An 18884-nucleotide genomic window follows, 5' to 3' on the forward strand; every position below is an offset into this window, starting at 1 on the left:
TACTACTTAAGTGATTTTTTTAAAAATAACTTAAAAAAAAAATTGTATTTTTTCCCTGTTTTTTTTTTTTTTCTTATTTATTTAATGTTTTGGTGACGTTTTAGAAGAAGACTGATTTCAGGATTGTTGTGAGCGAGAGACACATACACACAAACGCACACAGATGTTGGACACACGCACACACACATGTTGTATGCAAAGAAACAGTTGGTTTGGTGGTGAGGGCTTATATAGAGGTCCGCTTAATATGGGAGTGCTAAATCTGGCAAGTGGCAGGTGCAAAAATGTTGAGGGCAAGGTCGTCGTCGAACCGAGAGACTCCAACGACGCCGAAGCCGACGACGACGACGACAACGACAACGACGAGGATTGTTGGCATGGGCGTTGGAGGCTTACTGTCGTCGTCAATGGCGGCGTCCCTCACTCGCTCCGCCTTCCGCATCTCTCTCTTGCTTCTCCTCCTCGCCGCCATCGCCGTCGCTTGCATTTCTTTCCCCGTCCAAAAGGTCTCCTATCTATCTTTCTCAATCGATACGTATATATAAATGTATATGTATTAAATATTTGGCAGAATCTTTTATTCTTTTTTCGGTCGGATGGTATGAATCTTCTTATTTATGATTGTTCTACATTGATATTTGTTTTTATCTAGATATGTGGTTTAGAATTTATGGTGTGGAGTAAAATAAAAATAAAAATCGAAAGGTTCCGTTCTCACTTTCTTGGTTGTTACTATTCTAGTTTTATTTATTTTTCCAGTATCAAGCGTTGGACTTTAGTTTTTGGTCATTAAAATAGGAATTTCTTTTGGTTTATAGTGGAATTTTTTTTGAAACCCCAAAGATTTGGATCTTGAGAGCGCAATTACATACTAGAAAAAATATTTATGGTAAAAACGATAAAATATCTATTTGGAGGTACAACAAAGAAACATAAAAACTGCTAATCACCTACATAAGAACAAGCTAAAACTCAGTGGCCTGGGCCACTTGAACAGATTTTATTGGAAGCAATCATATAAATTCCATTTAGAACCATCACTCAAAATGAGATACTAAACTTCGAATTTATGAGTTTCTTATTTTGCCGTCACTGTATAATAGTAGAGTGGCACTATTCCATTGAATTATTCCTCCAAACCACAGTAATCTGAAAACAGAGCAATGACTTCTCAACTCTCTAGGAAAAATGCAGTGGCACTTGCCATCTGACAAGGGAAAGTTAAATGAACGGTGGTGGAGGAACAAATGATTACCATTTTTTATTTCTTGCTTTCTAATTTGCACCTAATGGAAATTATAAGAGATATAGATGCTTTCATTCTTCTTCATAATTTACTCGGAGCAGCTGCCTCCACTTCATTATCAAATATTTTGTTTGCTAAAAGAGTTGTTGCTGCAGATATTGAAAGATTTCTTGCTATGGGTTAGGCGGGATCTTGGACCTTGGGGTCCATTTGTACTGTAAGTCCTCACTGATGCCCAAATATGTCCAACTATTTCTATTTGTTTTGCAGTAAATATCCGTGCAGTGAGTTTGATACTCATTTTACAGGAGTTCATAATTTCATATTGATTGAGATGAAGGTAAAAGGATTGACAATCTAATTGCAATTAGTGAAGGTTTCTAATATCAATAAATTGCATTTTTAGAAATCTAGAGCATTTTTAGAAATCTAGATATATTGATTTATATTGATATTGCTTTGAAAATATCGCATGAATGATAGAGAATGATAAATTATCATGAAAAAGAAGATAAAAGTAGATATATTGAGGTAATGGAAGTATGGATACATCGGCCAATATGTTGCAAATATCATGGATTTTCTATTCCATAATTAATTCATGTGGGGGATAGCTCTTAATAGTTCAATAATGGCCTGGTTTACATTGATATTACTTTAAATTTGTATTTAAAGAAAATATAATTATCATAGTTAGAGCTTGTGAACCCCAATTAAGATTAGTAGAACAAATTAAGTACAATTTTGAAAACATATGTATGAATTGATTAATAAATACCAATAGGCCTGTGGCCTAGCGGTACTAGGCCCCTACTTCCCAAAGGGAGGTCAGGGGTTCGAACCTCAGTGGAGGCACGTGTGTGTGATTACCAATTAGGGAAAAAAAAAAAAAATTTGATTAATAAATACTGTTAAGAGTGTTTTTTTTTTTTAGGTCATCCTAAACTTTTCAGTGGCAAATAATTTTTATGATACCAGATACATATTATTAAAAACAAATGAATATTTACTATCACTTAAAACCGAATGATTTTTATTATTTTATTTTTTTCTAACTAGAAAAGTTCATAAAGTTAACATAAAAATATTGTAAGGTCATTGCCGCCGCCGGGGGGGGGGGGGGTGGTGTTTGCTTATTAATGAGACTAGTGGAAATTTGTACCACGGGGGGGGGGCGGGGGGGGGGGGGGGGGGGGTGGTGTTTGCTTATTAATGAGACTAGTGGAAATTTGTACCACGTAGATGAAAAATGTTCATATATCTTTTTACAGATTGAGATAATACTCATAATAGTGTATTTTACAGATATAATTTGGTGGGTTTTCTGAAGGAAATAAGTCATAAGTAGATGTATTCTCATGGTAAAGGGAATTTACTATAGGGTTGTGACTATAGTAAAAACTATTGCATAAAAAGCAAATTATTTGCAATTACTAACTCATACATCAAGGATTAGCATCAAGCTCATAGCATTTTGCTTTAGTTATGTATGAACTAGTTAGATGCATTTAGGATGAATTCTTGTGGTGTATTTTATTTGATGATAGCATTTTTTAATTTATGGAACTAAATCATGATTAAATAAGAAGACAGCAACTTAGGATGAAGGTTTGGGAGAAGTTTTAGAAGTAAAAGATTTAAGATAAGTAAGCCGACAACTTAGTATATGAAATGTATTTCAAACAAATTTAACAACACAAATGTGGTTATAGTGAAAATTGTTGATCAAGAGATACGATGTAGTGGTACTTTTGTTATTAAGTTAGATAGGTATTTATGAGAGAGTAGAGATTGGAGATAATTTTGCTCATAGAATTATACAAGGAAAGACATGATAGTGTGTGCTTATGAAGCTCACCCTTGATATAGTGGAATGGTGGCACAATTATTTTTTAACTCGTGGTAAGTGTTGCTTTAATTGGTATATACTCATTTAAAGAGCCGAGATGTAAGTTGTAGTGATCCTCGTTGTGCTTCTCTGCCCCACCCCCTCTATTAGTAAATTCTCGACATCAAGGCTACTGAATAAGAAACAAAATCAATTAATGGGTGCTGAAGTTTGGGCTTACCTTTGATTTATTTTTTATATAAAGAATAAGGGCTCAATCTTGAAAAGTAGAAATATAGGGTAATTGATAGTGACTAGCTTTATATTGATGCTCTAATTATAGTGGATGTAAAAAAGTTCGTTTTGTCTTTTAGTGCTAAAAAAAATCAAGAATAGAATAGGATTCTCGAACTAGGGTCTAGGAGTACTGTTTCACTGTCTAGGAAAATTGTTGTTCACAGCTGTAGCCTCAAAACCTTCGAGTGATCCTCTTAAACTTTGGAGCACTTATATTTGAGAACATTGTAAATAACTAAAAAAGTTAAGGAATAAATATGTATTGTTAAAACAAGAAATTAGTATCTAGTGATCAATAAAATGAAGTAACGATGAATTTGCCCCCCCTAGCTTTAAGGATTAAAACTGCCTCAAAAAGGTACAGAATGAGTTTTGTGGAATAAAATGTATCATCATGAAGTTTTCTGCTGGCTGCTCAGTTGATAGTTTTGGACTTCATTTCAAACATATGATTTCTAATCCCTCAAGGCTAACACAGGACTAACACGGGACTAAAATGGGACTAAATTCTGGCCAAGTTAGATCCACATCCCCAAGATGAACTGTGAATACAAATAAATATGATTGGCACCCTTCTCCCCTTCCCCGTGGAGAAAATGGCCAATACTTGTAGTTATTAAAAGGACTGCAAAATTTCACCGAAATCATATATATTTTCTTTTTCCAAAAATGAAATCAATTGTTGATATAATAGAATCTAATAGTTTTATAAGATCATTATTCTGTTTTTTCGTTGAACTGTGAGGCAGCATTGCACTTGGATTTGGGTGCCTGAATATTTTCACTTCAACTTGTGATTTAATTTTTAAAGTGTACTTTTTGCAATTTTCAGGGCTTTTGCATATATCCCTCTTACTGTCCTGGCAGTTCCGGCCTCAGTACTTACGGTAGGCATTGAACTTTAATTTAGCAAGCAAGCTCCCTTCTGTTAGTCTATGTGGGTTGTCTGTTTATATTATTCATGACAAAGGTTTACGCTGTCAAGCTACCTAACACAACCCTCCTTTATCTGGGCTTGGGATAGGCTGTGTAATGAAACATGGGCGGAGTTTCTATGTGGACCATCTATGTTGTTTAGATAATGGGAACTTACAGATATCAGGACTTGTGCTGCACTAAACAAATTGATGGATCATGCACTTATATGGGAGTTTGACAACTGTGGCTATCTTGTTTTAAAGCAAAAATTATATGTTTCACTCTAAAGTAACCAAAATTTTCAAGTTGGGTTAAAAGTAATTTTTCTTTTTACTTGTCTTTCACTGATGAATGGAGATTATGTGGTTCTTGTACTTCTTAATGTTGCAGCTTGGATGTGGTTATCTATTTGGGTTGCCAGTGGGGTTCATTGTTGATTCTGTTGGCGCTACCATGGGTGCCACAGCTGCATTCATTCTCGGTAGGACAGTAAGTGTCTTGAATGTGACTAAAACCTATCTTTTGATGAGCGCTTGTCTGCATGCATGATTTATGAAGAGGAGGATGTTCCGATCCTTACTTTCTTAGCGACATTTTTTTTTGGATTTGCATTCTCCATGAATTGGATGTTTATATGGATTTATTCTCATGCTTTTGGATATCTATTTATACATATTTTTGCTTCTTCTCTGCAGATGGGGAGATCATATGTGATTTCTAAGTTAAAGAATTATCCAAAGTTTCAGGCTGTTGCTATCGCAATTCGCAGATCGGGCTTTAAGGTTTGAATATTTTAAAGTTTTTCAAGCATCTCTGGAAGTGAGGCACATGCTTACTATTATTCGTACATTTTTTCATTATGCGTCCTATTTTTGTCCTTTCGAGAAGAAAATGGTTCTATTTGGATGTTATCCATTTTTAACAATAGCAAATAGTGTAATAGGAATTTTGAGTTATTGGCCAAGCTGTTGAATAATACTGGAGAATCTCAATTATAAAAGTTCCAATGGCTTATAAGAAAGGTTTTGATTTTATAATGCTGATATTGGCTTCTTTCATGTTTTATTCTTCGTTCTGCAGTCCTGTTTGCTGAGGATGAGATTTTGGTTCCAGTTAACCTACTGAAATATATAATTTTGTCAATTGCAAGTTGAGTGATTGTTGGTTTAGCTAGTGTTAGCAACATGACCGGTCTAATGCTACCACTTACCAAAACAAAGGGTCCATTGCTGGTCTTATTAGTAGGATGTAGTTAATGCATCAGCTAGACAGCTAAGAAGATATGTGTGAGTCATCTTGCCTGGCTTCTTGCATTAGTCCCCAAACAACAAATCTGACTTCAGTGAGCGGTAGCCAATGCTTATGCATCCAAGCATTAAAGTGGCATGTGCTTGTTTAAATGTGTTATTTGGCTGCTCAGGTTCCTAAGCCTCTGAAAGGTCCTCTGCACGTCGATGAACAATTCGATCCATGAGTTAACAGCAACCAAATTGTGTTAGCCATGGATCTATGTATTATGAGAGTGGACAACTCTTTTTTTTTTTTCTATCCCAATATTTTGGTGTTACATACTAATGTATTATTATTCTAGATATTTTTCTTTTGATAAGTAAGAATTGTATAAAAAGCACTCAAAAGGGGAGCGCATCCCAAAGGAACAACAAAAGGCAAAAAAACCTCTAAGCCTTCAAAGAGGCCAAAAAAACGACAATGTCCTCAATGGATCTATAATCTCTACCCGAAACCCAACAAAAAAGAGTGGAAACAATGGAGAACTTAAGAAAAGAATTAGGCAACTCCTTTTCATCAAAGTATCTCCTATTCCTCTCGAGCCAAATGCACCACCAAATACAAAGAGGCGTAGCCCTCCAAGCATCCCCGTATTATTATTCTAGATATGCGTCAATCTCTTTGTAGAATTATTATAAATAAAATTATCCAAGAAATGTACAAGGATATGAGAACTGTAGGATGTACGTATGTGGAAAATCTAATGTTTTCTAATAAAAGTCGGTTTAAACCAAGGATCCCTTTGGTTTTCAATAGTTTTTGATGAAACAGCGGATTTTATATACTTCTAAGGAAAACTAGCAATAAAATGAATATATTGAGAAACACATTAAAGCCAAAAGGTCGAGAAATGTGCAGAATTAAAAATAATATATGGATTGTAAACAAAGAGGCATTTAATAACAATGTAATGATAACAATTTAGGACCAAAGGATTACTCAAGGTATATGTATTTTATTCTAACACAAACCATAGATTGATAAAGGACAATGCAACAATTAGGATTGGAGCAGTTTGCGAAAAACATAGATAATGTGACACAAGACTATCAAATAAGTTAAAAGGAAAATTCTATATGATGGTCACTAGACCAACCATATGTTAGTATTGGAAAAGAAATAAGAACAACGCATCTATGCAGTCAAAATGAGAATGTTGAGATAAATGATAGGAGTAACTTTGAGGAGATAGGATTTATAATTGGTGATGGGAGTGGAGTGATACATGATAGTGATATATATATATATATATATATATATATATATATATATATCAGACCATCAAAAGTGTTTTTCAGTTTCTCAAAAGGGGGGGAAAAAGCAACAAGGCAAGGAATTGTTGTCACAGACAGACTGACTAGATGTATGACTGGGAATAGGAAAGGAAGACTTTATAAATAAAAGTAAGAGGTCAAAGGGTCGATCAAAACTAACAACAAATCTTCAGAAATTAGATATAATAGGGGTAGCTTGTATTAGGGGTATACTCGGATTAAGGCAAGGATGATGATGATGATACTAAAGTATCTTTCTTTGGTTGGAAGTTAAATAATTATGGGTTTATTTAGCATTAGTGATGGGTTGGCTTAATGCTACCAAAACCAACCATACCCATCTTATGATATACTGTAGTTAATGTATCACCCTAGGTTGTCCGTGTTTGCCTGCTGGCTCACTTACTACTTACAAAGCCCAATGGAGATTTTGGGAGTTCCGGGTACGCATTGGAATGCTTATTCATTCAAGTGGTTAAGTTACATGCACTTGCCTTTGTGTTCTATTTCACAGCATAGATCCCTAGCATCAGCAACCAGATATTTTAAGCCACAAATCTATTTAATGTGAGAGTAGATAATTCTTGATCTTGTGGTTCTAAAGAATTTTTTTAACATCTAGCTATAAACATATATTTTTTTTGCTTATATTTTGTTCATGTACTAACCTATTTTATATTTTTTCCCGATATATAGTAGGACTGGAGATGAGATTTCTACTACATGATTTAAGATATATCAATAGTCTAGTCTAGTCTCTTGATTTTTTCTTTTATATATTATTTAAAATTTTAATGTAGTTCACATATAAAGGTTATTTATGTTGTCTTGACAGTTGAGTCGTTGACACTGCCAGTCAAGACATTCCAATACCTGATATGATCTTAAGAAGTGTTTGGAGATATTTAAATATACTTATCAAAAAAAAAAAAAAAAGATATTTAAATATAAAATCACTAAATAAAGGCCTTATAATAAAGGTAAAATTGATGTTGATTTTGTCAGCCTTACATGTTTAAGGTTTGCTTCCTGCTTTGGTTCAGAATTGGATGTGTCCTGCATCTGGTTCGTGTACGCGCTTTGAAATCTACAATTGTAGATGGTACTTGAATGTTGTATGCAAATCGTTCAACAAATATGTAGTTCCAAACTCTAAATGTTGGATGAAAAATTAATTTTTATATATTTCCTCTGACCTTTTCTAATGTAGATTTTAAGTTTTCCTTTCTCTTTCTTACAAAATTGCTAATTATTCCACATACCTATAATAAAAGAGAGGGTTCATAATTTGTGGTTCTAACTTCCTTGGACCATTCTGTCATTCCAAATTTCATCTACAGCTGGCTAGAATCACTATTTTTGTGATTGAAGTAGCTAAGTATTTGCTAGCTGGACCGAGTTCTAAATTAGTAGCATTACTTTGTATAAGCAACTCATGCAATTAAGGTTGTAATTATGATAATTTAAGCACCATGAACATGAATAAGACATCATGCTTTATCTTCTATGTTATTTAAATTCAAAATTCTGTGTCAGTTTCTTCTATGACTCACTGGGTTATTAAATATATATATATTTTATTTTGATCTTTGATTATATGTGATTTTTGCTGTAAGATTTTTAGTTTTTTTTTTTTTTTTTTTTTTTTCCTGATCTTGCAGATTGTTTGGCTGCTTCGGCTTGTTCCCTTACTTCCATTTAACATGTTGAATTATCTACTATCTGTGACTCCTGTTCACCTAGGAGAGTACATGGTGGCTTCTTGGCTAGGAATGATGGTATTCTCTCTTTTTAATCATCCAGCATCTTGCGTATTAGGTATAATATATTATTTAATATACAGTCAGAATCTTTTAAACAGAAGTTGCAAATTTGTAATTTAAGATCGTTGTCATTAAGTTCTGTGGTTGATGTAACATTGGGTTTCTACAAGACAGTCTTGTTGCAAAATTCCAGCCTATCAGCTGTACGCGTTGGTTAGTACACGTGCTTTTAGATAGTTAGACATTCTATCCCGTCTTATTTTATCTTTTGCTGCCCATAAAGAGTCTTTGCATTTCACAAGTGGTGATGCTGAAGTTTCTAGGTCATCTCTGTGTTCTGGTCGTCAGAGTTGAATGTTTACACCTCAAGTAAACTAAATGTGTGATCTTATGGTTCCTAGGCTACTAGCTCTTATTTCACATGGCCATAATGGTCCTACTAAGTTTTTATTTCGGAACTCTGTCAGTTTAAACCAAAATTTAGACTAGAATGCTTCCATTTTTCTCCATCCATATTTCTTTGTCAACTCCCTGTTGGAATAGGTATGATGCAATGAAATGATCTAATAGCTGTCCAACACAATCTTTCTTTTCCTGTTAGTGAGGGTGTCTTGCTGTTCATCAATTAAGTTTGATGACTATTCTGTTTTGTAATTTTTTTTCCCCTTTTTCTTTGATTGATTTTACTCGAGCAAGTTAATGAATTCCTTTTCTGTTTATTGCTGCAGCCACTCACTTTCGCACTAGTATATGTAGGAACAACTCTGAAGGATCTCTCTGATGTCACAAATGGATTGAATGACGTCTCAAGAACTCGTTGGGTAAGAGCCATGCCTCCTATTATTTGATTAGCATTAAGCTGGTTGTTTTAGTTATTATCTTTTTATTTATTTATTTATTTTTTTGATAAGAAAGAATTCATTAGAAACCCTCAAAGGGGAGCGCAGCCCAAGAATAAAGGCAAGACCAAGGTGGTCTGCCTATATCTACTGATTTACAATACCAACCCTGTACCCCAAAAAATAAAGTATTAAAGAATAGAGAACTTAAGCACCCAAGCTGGAACCTCAATCCCATCAAAGGACCACTTATTCCGCTCATGCCACAATCCCTACCATAAACAAAGGGGCGCCACCCTCCAAGCATCACGAACATGCCTCCTCACTGCATATCCTCTCCAAGTTCCGTGGGAACTCCGAAATAACCCAACGGGACATCAAAATAGCAAAAAGCATAGCCCAACTGTCTCGAGCTACTGGCAATGCAAGAGAAGATGGCTAATAGGCTCTTCATCCCTCTTGTACATGCAACACCAATAACAATAACCTAACACCTCATTCTCAGGTTATCAATAGTCAGAATCCTCCCTAGGACCACTGTCCATCCAAATAAGGCTACCTTGAGCAGTGCCTTGGTGTTTTAGTTATATGACGATACAAAGAAGGTATACATGAAAAAAAAGAAAGAGAAAAATAAGTTACAAAGAAGGTCAATCACATTTAGAGTTTAAAGTTTATCAACTGTGTAGACTAGGTAGTATGTAGATAAGAATACACATAATAATATTTGCAGTTTTAAATTAAAATTTGATTCACTTGTGTTTAAGGTGGCAGTCTATGTCAGATAATATCTTCTTTTTGAAGCAATATTGCCTTGTCGGTGACAATGGGCTGCATGTATGGATGAAAGAACTTTGGAGTGACTCGATCTCCCCTCCATGAGTATCTCTATTGGAAGGTGGTGTTTGTAGCTTTTTTCTAATACAATACTAGTCCAACTCTAGAACAAACTATCGTGTGAGAGACTATTAGTTTCATTAGTCATCTCATCTTGTTTGTCCCACCAAGACATGTTGACGAAGAGTATTCAGTATGTGGTGAATTGAAAGTATAGGGGTTCTCTATTCTTTTTGTTAATAAGTACACTCCAAATGCTTTGAAACCTCATATCTAATTTCGTTTGCTAGCTCGGGGATTTTGAGGTAAATACCTGGAATTTTTTTAGCAACTATTGTAAATTGTGGGGGTCTGTCGAAGATTTTGTACTAGGATCTCCTTGAAACATGATTTCCACCTGATGAGCTCGTTATATTGTCATTGTTTCTCTTAGTTTTGGTATAGATCCATGCTATGTTGTAAAGTTAGCACCTTTTTTAAGACATTATCCATGTCGTATTTCCGAGTTAAAAAAGTAAAATAGGAAAGATTTGGATAAGTGGGTTGAAATATATTAAGATGGCATGAATTATGTGTTACGAAAAACATGGTGAACCCGAGAAACAATCAAGAAACACGACAGAAAAGTAAACACCCCACACACAAAGAACACAAAGATTTAGCGTGGTTCAGCAAAGACTACATCCACGGTGAAGATCCGACGAAAGTTCACACTATGCGAAAATCAGGAGATTACAAGTTTCAGCCCCAAACCTTAGCTCTCGCTCTCATTCTCTATCGGGCTACAAGAGAGTACTATAGGGTCCATGACTTGTAAGCAAAAAAAAAGGTAAAAATTCAACGAGACCCGGAACCAAATTCGGGCCACATCATCAAATTATGCATGGCGGAATATTGCAGCTTCAACTGGAGTGAAATTTTTGTAATATTGTGTTTGCTAAGTTGTTTTGAAACTCTCTTCTGGCCTCTCGACCTCTGTTGCTGGATGTGTTTGGCTGAACAATTCCGACAGGTTAGCTCGACTGCTCGAATACAATGTGATAATTTTATCTCAGCATATTCCACTAAAGTTGTATGGTCAAGGATGCAAAATATTCATGCCTGCTATTGCAGTCTGAGATGTCAGCATAAGCCATTAGGTATTATGGTTTGTGGATTTGCGAACCCATTTTTTGGACTGGTAAACAGTAGAAATGTCTACTGTGAGAATGTTGATTACTTTTTGTGCAGATAATGCTAATTGCTAAACTTGTACCTAGTCCATTCCTCCTAGTACCCTCAATTAAGGGGGTCTAACCTTGGGTAATCACCTTTTCTCACTAACATGAATTTAATGTGTTTGTTAGATGACGGACTTAATGTGTATGGTTTATTTATATATTGTTTATTGTGCTAGAAGAAATTCACAAGCTTGCATTATACTATATTAATCTACTCTTTGAACTTGTGTCTTTTTATGCTTATCAACTTCTATTTTGACTATTGTTTGTCGATGCAGATATTTATAGTACCGGGCTGCCTGGCATCTGGTAAGTCACATTTGATTGAACTATTTAGCCTTGTGTAGTTCTCTTGGGATGCGCTCCCCTTTTGAGTGCTTTTATACAATTTTACGTATAAAAAAAAGTCACATTTGATTGAACTTCCCTTTCTACTGCATCATTAAACTGTCATGGTTCTATGCATGTGGTTTGTGGGCGATTGTGTACACCCAGAGTCCTCAAATCATCTGAGAGTCCAAAGTGGCTAGCGGATGGGTTGATTCTTCGTCACCAAAGAAAAATTAATAATAATTATAGTCACGGTTCTTGCTGTTCCATCCTTTCAAATGATTTCGTGTTACGCTTGTTTGTTCTTTCTGTATATTTCATATCAGAGAAATAAAGATGGACCAAAAACCATGACTCCATCCCTAGAATGTAAGCTAAAAGCATGTATTTGAGGGAATGAACTTGATGATTTATTCTGTATTATTTATTGGTTGTGCCAGATATTGTCTTTTGAAAATTCTGTATTTAAAATAAAAGACACAAACTGAGAGAGTGGGTTTTGTAATCATACAAAACATGCGGATTCAACCGTTCAATACAAGGTTGGAGGTCAAAGAATTCCAGGCTTTAAAAGCTGAATGGTAGCTTCTGGAAATTTACTGGTAGACAAAATCAAACTAAGGGTTCAAGTCACCATAAGGGCATGAGTATAATAGGAGGAGGAATTCACTGATTGTTCTTTCTTTTTCATTCTTTGTTGGTTTGTGCATAGTGATTCTGATGGTGTATATCACTAAAGTAGCAAAGGCTTCTTTAGATAAAGCACTAGAGGAAAATGCTGACACAGAGGACATCACAACCTTGCCAGGGCTACAATGGCAAGGGCTACCCGTTGTAGCAGAGCCACTTTTTCCAGAAGCTTCTCATAATTAAGATAGCCCCATCTGGCACGATCATGTCACTTGAATGATATATGTAAGTTCTTTCTTTGCTTCCTATATATATATATATTTTTCCTAGTTGGTATTGACACACCCCCTCCAACGAATTGTTTACGCCTAACAGGAATCAATCCTGAGACGCGATGCTTCATAAGGCACCATGGCCCAAGTCTTTATCAACTAGGCCAACCCCTTGGGGTCTTTCTTTCTTTGCTTCATGGTTGTTTCTCAACCTGCATGTACAGCACCAGGCTAACTTTTTTCAGTAATTAGCCCTTCTCTTATACATGTGATTTCAAAGGGAAACAATTTTCTGAGTTAACAAATTTTTTCATAGTTTGGCGGCCTCAATTAATTTCTGCCAACAATCACTTTCTTCTTCTCCTTTTTTATGGATCTAGGTGATCATATTGAGCTAAAACTGCGTTTGGATGAGTAGATGGAATGGTAAATAGAGGGTAGTATTATTTGTGACCACTACTTCCTAGATAACTGGGGAAAAAAGGGATGAGATAGTGATAATACTTTATATTTAGGACAATGGAGAGAAGAAAATCAATAATTTGTCTTATACGGAAAGAAAAGAGAGAACTATTTTATAATGTGAGTTGTTAGATGGGAATAGAAATTATGTTATAAGAACCGGGGCAACACAAACAGTCCCTATGGATTGACTAGAGCATTTAAAGTAATAAGGCTTGAGAACATGGTGAGAGTAATAAGGAATGTCTCATGCATAGTCCTAAGAAGGCTGCACAAAATACACTGGAAAAGGATGTAGCAGCTATCAGACGGCTGATTGGTAGATTTGACGAGTCTGGATCTGATTTCAAAGGATTCCAGAACTCTAGTGCCAATCTGTCCATATCTACGGAAGGGCAACATGGTCAGATAAAATATCTAACAAGAAACTTGGCTCTTTGTTCATTGTTTCATGAAATTGAAACCCTTCTTTGGTTGTTTTTCCATTCCTAAATATGTCCCTTGCCTGTTTTCTAATACTTAATACTTTTTACTCCAATCCTGTATGGTATTTAAAAGTTTGAAAAGAGGAATTGATTACTGGATTGGTCGAAGAGAATGAAGCCCCTCTCCTAACAATCAACACACACACACGATTTTCATAGAAAAAATGATAGTTTGCTGCGCTTGTGTTTACATCGGAGACCATTATTTGGGCTGAACCAACAGTAACCCTGGGATATTTTGTCCACAGATGAAGTCAAGGAGCGCAGCAGGTATATATATCTGATCAGTGTTAAAGGCACGCCTAGGCTCCAGGCTCATGCGGGTGCAACAATTGCACCTGTTGTGTGCCCACTGCCCAGATGTGCCTTTGACAACATTTGCACTGGAATATGTATATGCTTTAATAATAATTTAAATTTTCAATTTTGCGCCTCGCTTCACTTAGGCATGTGCCTCACCTTGCGCCTAGGCTCCAAAGGACCTCTAGCGCCTTAGTGCGCCTTGGGCCTTTGATAACACTGTATCTGATTGATATGCTCGAGCTGTTTATTATCTTTGCTCATTTTTTAAATTTCTAATGCCTTTTTAAAACTAAAATTCTTTCTCCAATGCCACTTTTCCTTCTTTGTGAGGATATCCTGCTTTGGGTTCACCAATCAAGTTATGGTGACCTATCTCTTCGTAGGATCTTTATATAATATATATATGCATAGATTTTGTTTTCAGTTAATGAATTTCTTTTCTGCTTATTGCAGCTACTCACATCATGGATAGAATGAAGTTTCAATAACTTGTTGGGTAAGAGTTGGACCACCTATACTTCAATTAGCATTAAGTTAAGATAAAATTTACACCATAAAGGTCAATCACACTTAGAGTTACTGGATTTTATCAACTGGTAAACTACGTGGTATCCTCTACCTAATTTTGAATCCACATAATAATTTTTGCATTTTCAAATGAAAATTTAATTCAATTTTATTTAAGGTGGCAGTTTAAGAAACATATCAGGACCTGGTTAACCAAGAGTTGCAGTTTCGATGGATTTCTGGATGTGTTACTGTATGGAGAGTTAAAATAAGATTCTTTCGTGTTGTTTTCCTTAGATTTTTCAGTTAAATTTATCATTTTTCAGTTTCTATGATTTCTAACATGCTTGCGAATTACTAGCTTTGAATTGCTGACTGTACTGAGTGTTGACTGTTAAAATATTCTACACTCAGGTTAGGATTGTTAGCTCAAGTAGTATGTAACTAAGCATTAGTTCGTTCAAAAGACTCATATGATTTTACTCATCTTCTCTTCGTCAACACTCAAGTTAGGATTATTAGCTCAAGTAGTATGTAACTAATCATTAGTTTATTCAAAAGACTCATATGGTTTTACTCATCTTCTCCTAGTTGAGCTGACAAGCGTGAGGATGAAGCGTCAAATTTGACAATGCCTGAAGTCAATTTGGGAAAAAAAATTAATTAAATTGTTAGGTCTATCTTCAGTTTTTTCCCCACCAACAACTCTTTGTGCCTTGCACAACCAACACGATACAATGCCTTTTTTTTCTTTTTCTTTTTCCTTGTGACGGGGATGAGAGGCAAATTATTTTTAGGTGTTGCCAAAGTTTTTTTGTTTTTTTTTTTTCCCAATATATATGGATAAGCTTCATGAAGTTATTTTTCTCCTAGTTGATTACAACCCTCTGCCCCCGCGGGGGGGAATTGTTTGCACCCAAGAGGATAAGCATTACAAGGAGAGATTTGTCCCACATCAGATCCGGATGGGAGAGTGATTGGGTATAAATGGATGGGTATGCAGCGCTACTCAACAGTTTAAGCTTTTGGGTAAATGATTAAGCGCCCACCCGTTACAGTTGGTATCAGAGCCAGACCAGTCTTTGATCCGGTGCCACGCCTCCCGACTCGGAAGGTGTTCAGGTGAGTCACCCGAGTAGGCAAGGTGGCCCGACCGCAACGAGGATGTTGCGAGTTCGGGTTGGGGAGTATGTTATAAGGGGTATTTGTCTCACATCGGATCCAGATGGAACGTGAAAGGGGTATAAATGGGTGGGTATGCAGCACTACCCAACAACTTAAGCTTTTGGGTAAATGGGCAAGCGCCCACCCTTTACAATAAGCTTCATGAAGTTTTTGAATATATATATATATATATATATTATTTTTTTTGAAGTGATGTTGCCTTTTTTTTTATCAAATTGGGTGGAGTGATCATCACTCGTCGTGTGGTAACTGAATTTTGTTTTAGGCATTGGATGATATCAACAAATATCTCTGCAGGAAGTTGGTTTTTGTAGCTTTTTTAGTGTAGAGTGTTAGGCTCATTTTGAAACATTTATTATTTGAGACTGTTGGTTTCATTAGCAGTCGACGTGAGTATTTAGTGTTTGGTGAATTGGGAAGTATAGGTTGTTCAAGATCTAGTTATCTATTCTTTGTGGCAAAATACACACTAAAGCCTTTAAAACATCATATCTAATTGCCATCTGCTAGCTTGGTACTTTTGAGTTAAATTCTTGAAACAATAACAATTATTGACTTGTATAGATATTGTGGATTAGAAAAGTTCTAATAATGAAATTAGAAATGAAGACATTTGTGAGATGGTTAAAGTAGCACTAATTGGAGAGAGAACGAGATAGAATTGGTTAGATGGGTTCTACATGTGCATAGAAATTTAACTGCTCCAGTTAGGAAAAATGTCATAGTCCACATCGTGGGTATTACTAGGGGAAGGGAAGACCAAAGTTATTGTGGTTAGAGTTAGTAACATGTGGTTTGACTGAGGCTATGGACTTAGAGAGGAATAGAATTATAGGATTCATGTAGCCGACCGGCTTTTTTGTTGTTATTAGTTGTTATTATAGATCTTCGAGGTTAGAAGTTTCGATAATGGCGTCTCCTTAAAACTTCATTTCTGCCTTATGAGGTGGCTAGATTGTCATTTTTTTTTTTTTTTTTTTCTCTTAGTTTTGGTAAAATATATGCATATGTTGAAGATTTAAGGGAAAAAAAAAATTCATTTAATTTCATGTCTTGCACTACACTATTCAGATATTATTTGTTTTGCAATCTCTTGGTGCTCACGGTTTTAAAACGCGTTTGAACAAGTAGGAGGCATCTTCACTATAAGTGTGAGCGACATTGTACACATTTTTATTTTCTTAAGAAAATTAGTAAATATATGAATGGTGGTTTGAAGGTGGTCAATATGTCATGCACCATGTATAGTGAAAGTGTGCAGTTTCAACTGGAGTAATTTTTATCTCAGCATACTCCACTACCTAGTTGTACACTCAAGGCCAAAGTATCTGGTGCATATAGCGGTGCCAACACAAAGTATTCTTTGAACTGTGCAAGGTAAACATTTGGAAGTAGATCAAGTGTAGGAGCAGTGTCACTTTGCACAAATATTTATACTGGTCAATTCCTCCCGACACCCTCAATTAAGCGGGTAATGGCCCTTTCTTAATAATAAGTTAATGTTTTTGCTAGATGATGACGTGATATATATTTTTTGGTTACTGAGCTAGACAAAGTGCAAAAACTCCCATTATATTGTGTAATTCAGTCTTCGTTGCCTTAGTTATTTTGATATTGTTTAGAAATGGTGGTATTTGTGTTATTGGGGTGCATGTATTTTCTTATTGGCACAATTTTGTTTGAAGAATTCTATTAAGCATGTTTGTTGTTGAAAAATAATCTCTCTGAAATAAACGACGTGGACTTGGAGAATGGCTTTGAACATAGAAATCTCATGGATTCACTTACAGTGGACTAAGCCTAGTACAAAGTTGGGAGTATAAAACCCGAGGAGGAGTTTGAAACATGAATCAGAAAAATTGAGCATAGAACTTACAATAGCGAACAAGTTTTCTATGTAATATAATATTGAATATTTGCTAATGGATTTCTGTTTCTTTTTTCATTTTGCTGATAACAGTGATTCTGATGGTGTACGTTACCGAAGTTGTAACTTGCAAGGGCTTCTGTATACAAGGGAGTAGCGTTAATAGCGGAGACATGGTATGTGAACCTCGGCGGCGCCTGTCATAAGTAAAAACAGGCATTTTCGGTGTTGATCTGTGAGTGAGTGTCGAATGTGAAAAAATTTCTTGTTTGCTTGTGTCTGTATTGGGCAGAGGAATAGGAAGGAAAGGGACAAGAAATTTATTTGCAGCTTTCTTGTACAAAACACAATGGGTTAGTAAAAACAATTTTCAAGGCCTCTGGGAATAGAGAGGATTTTGTCCGAGGAGGTTAAAATTATGTGAAATTCATTAAATGATGATGTCATGATGACGTAATGTCTCAAAAAAAAAAAAAAAAAAAAATTAGATCATGAGTGTTTCCTGAAGTTGGAAGTTAATTTTTATCCGAACACAACTTTGCATGAAAGATTATTATATACTATTTTATGTTACTTGAATATAATACAGGTGGTGTATGTCCTAGCATAATTTTCTATATAATACTCCAATAACATGTCTTACTTTTCCTACAATATATATGTGGCCATTATTTATTTTAGTATGATTTTTGCGATGCCACTAGTATTAATCTTTATCCTATATATACACACACACACACAGCACATATGTTTGTAGTTCATTAGAAATCTAAATTTATTTTTTTTAATGTTAAGATTTAGGATTTAAAAGAAGCAATAAAAATCTATCTTTATTATATAAAGAAATGTATTATAACATCAATTTGTATTACACATTATATTCGAGAACGGAAAAAAATCAATAAATTAGCGTTCACTTGATATACAAGAATGGTCTTGTTGTCCTTGTAGTCGGTAAAATTTATTAGTTTAAACAATTTGATTGCTAATAAAGCCTAAAGGTTTTGTTTGTATAGCACGAGAAAAAAAATAATGAGAGCAAATACTAAGAAATAACGGTGATAACCTCTTATGGTGTTTAGCTAATGATGCTAATGACGAGGTAAAAGTCAGGTAATAACCTCAAACTGTGTATGGGAAATATAGCAGAGTGATTTTTGTTTGGAGAAAAGAGAGATTTTGTAAATTTTGAGTGACGAGGGTAAATTTGGAATTTGCTTTTTATAAAAATGAAAAAAAAAAAAAAAAAAACTGGTGCCTAACTATGTTTTTTTTTTTCTCCGTCTACGTTTTAGCGAGAAAAGAAAATCACTGGAGTGAGCTTATAGATT

The 18884-nt window shown here is 35.2% G+C and overlaps 1 protein-coding gene across 5 annotated transcripts; it reads left to right on the plus strand.

Annotated features, from left to right (window-relative positions):
• LOC132268923 (uncharacterized) lies at window positions 1–18745 on the plus strand. Of its 5 annotated transcripts, XR_009469394.1 has the most exons (11): window positions 4–506; window positions 1402–1463; window positions 4204–4258; window positions 4680–4778; window positions 4985–5071; window positions 8515–8631; window positions 9345–9437; window positions 11791–11821; window positions 12555–12757; window positions 14448–14490; window positions 17647–17726. XR_009469394.1 is itself a non-coding variant. In XM_059769848.1 (10 exons), the coding sequence occupies exons 1-9, from the start codon at window positions 285–287 to the stop codon at window positions 14480–14482; spliced, it is 801 nt and encodes a 266-aa protein (XP_059625831.1). In that variant the 5' UTR covers window positions 1–284; the 3' UTR covers window positions 14483–14490; window positions 17647–18745. The 5 variants fall into 5 exon arrangements, 4 of the variants coding, with proteins under 4 accessions (XP_059625831.1, XP_059625829.1, XP_059625828.1 ...); XM_059769848.1 differs by lacking the exon at window positions 12555–12757 and having other exon boundaries at window positions 1–506; window positions 17647–18745; XM_059769846.1 differs by lacking the exon at window positions 17647–17726 and having other exon boundaries at window positions 2–506; window positions 12600–12757; window positions 14448–14491.
• The last annotated feature ends 139 nt before the right edge of the window (window positions 18746–18884 follow it).

This window comes from Cornus florida, unplaced genomic scaffold, assembly GCF_030987335.1.
Source record: "Cornus florida cultivar Cherokee Brave unplaced genomic scaffold, ASM3098733v1 CherokeeBrave_3.0.0_Hap2_Chr08, whole genome shotgun sequence".
NCBI lineage: Eukaryota > Viridiplantae > Streptophyta > Magnoliopsida > Cornales > Cornaceae > Cornus > Cornus florida.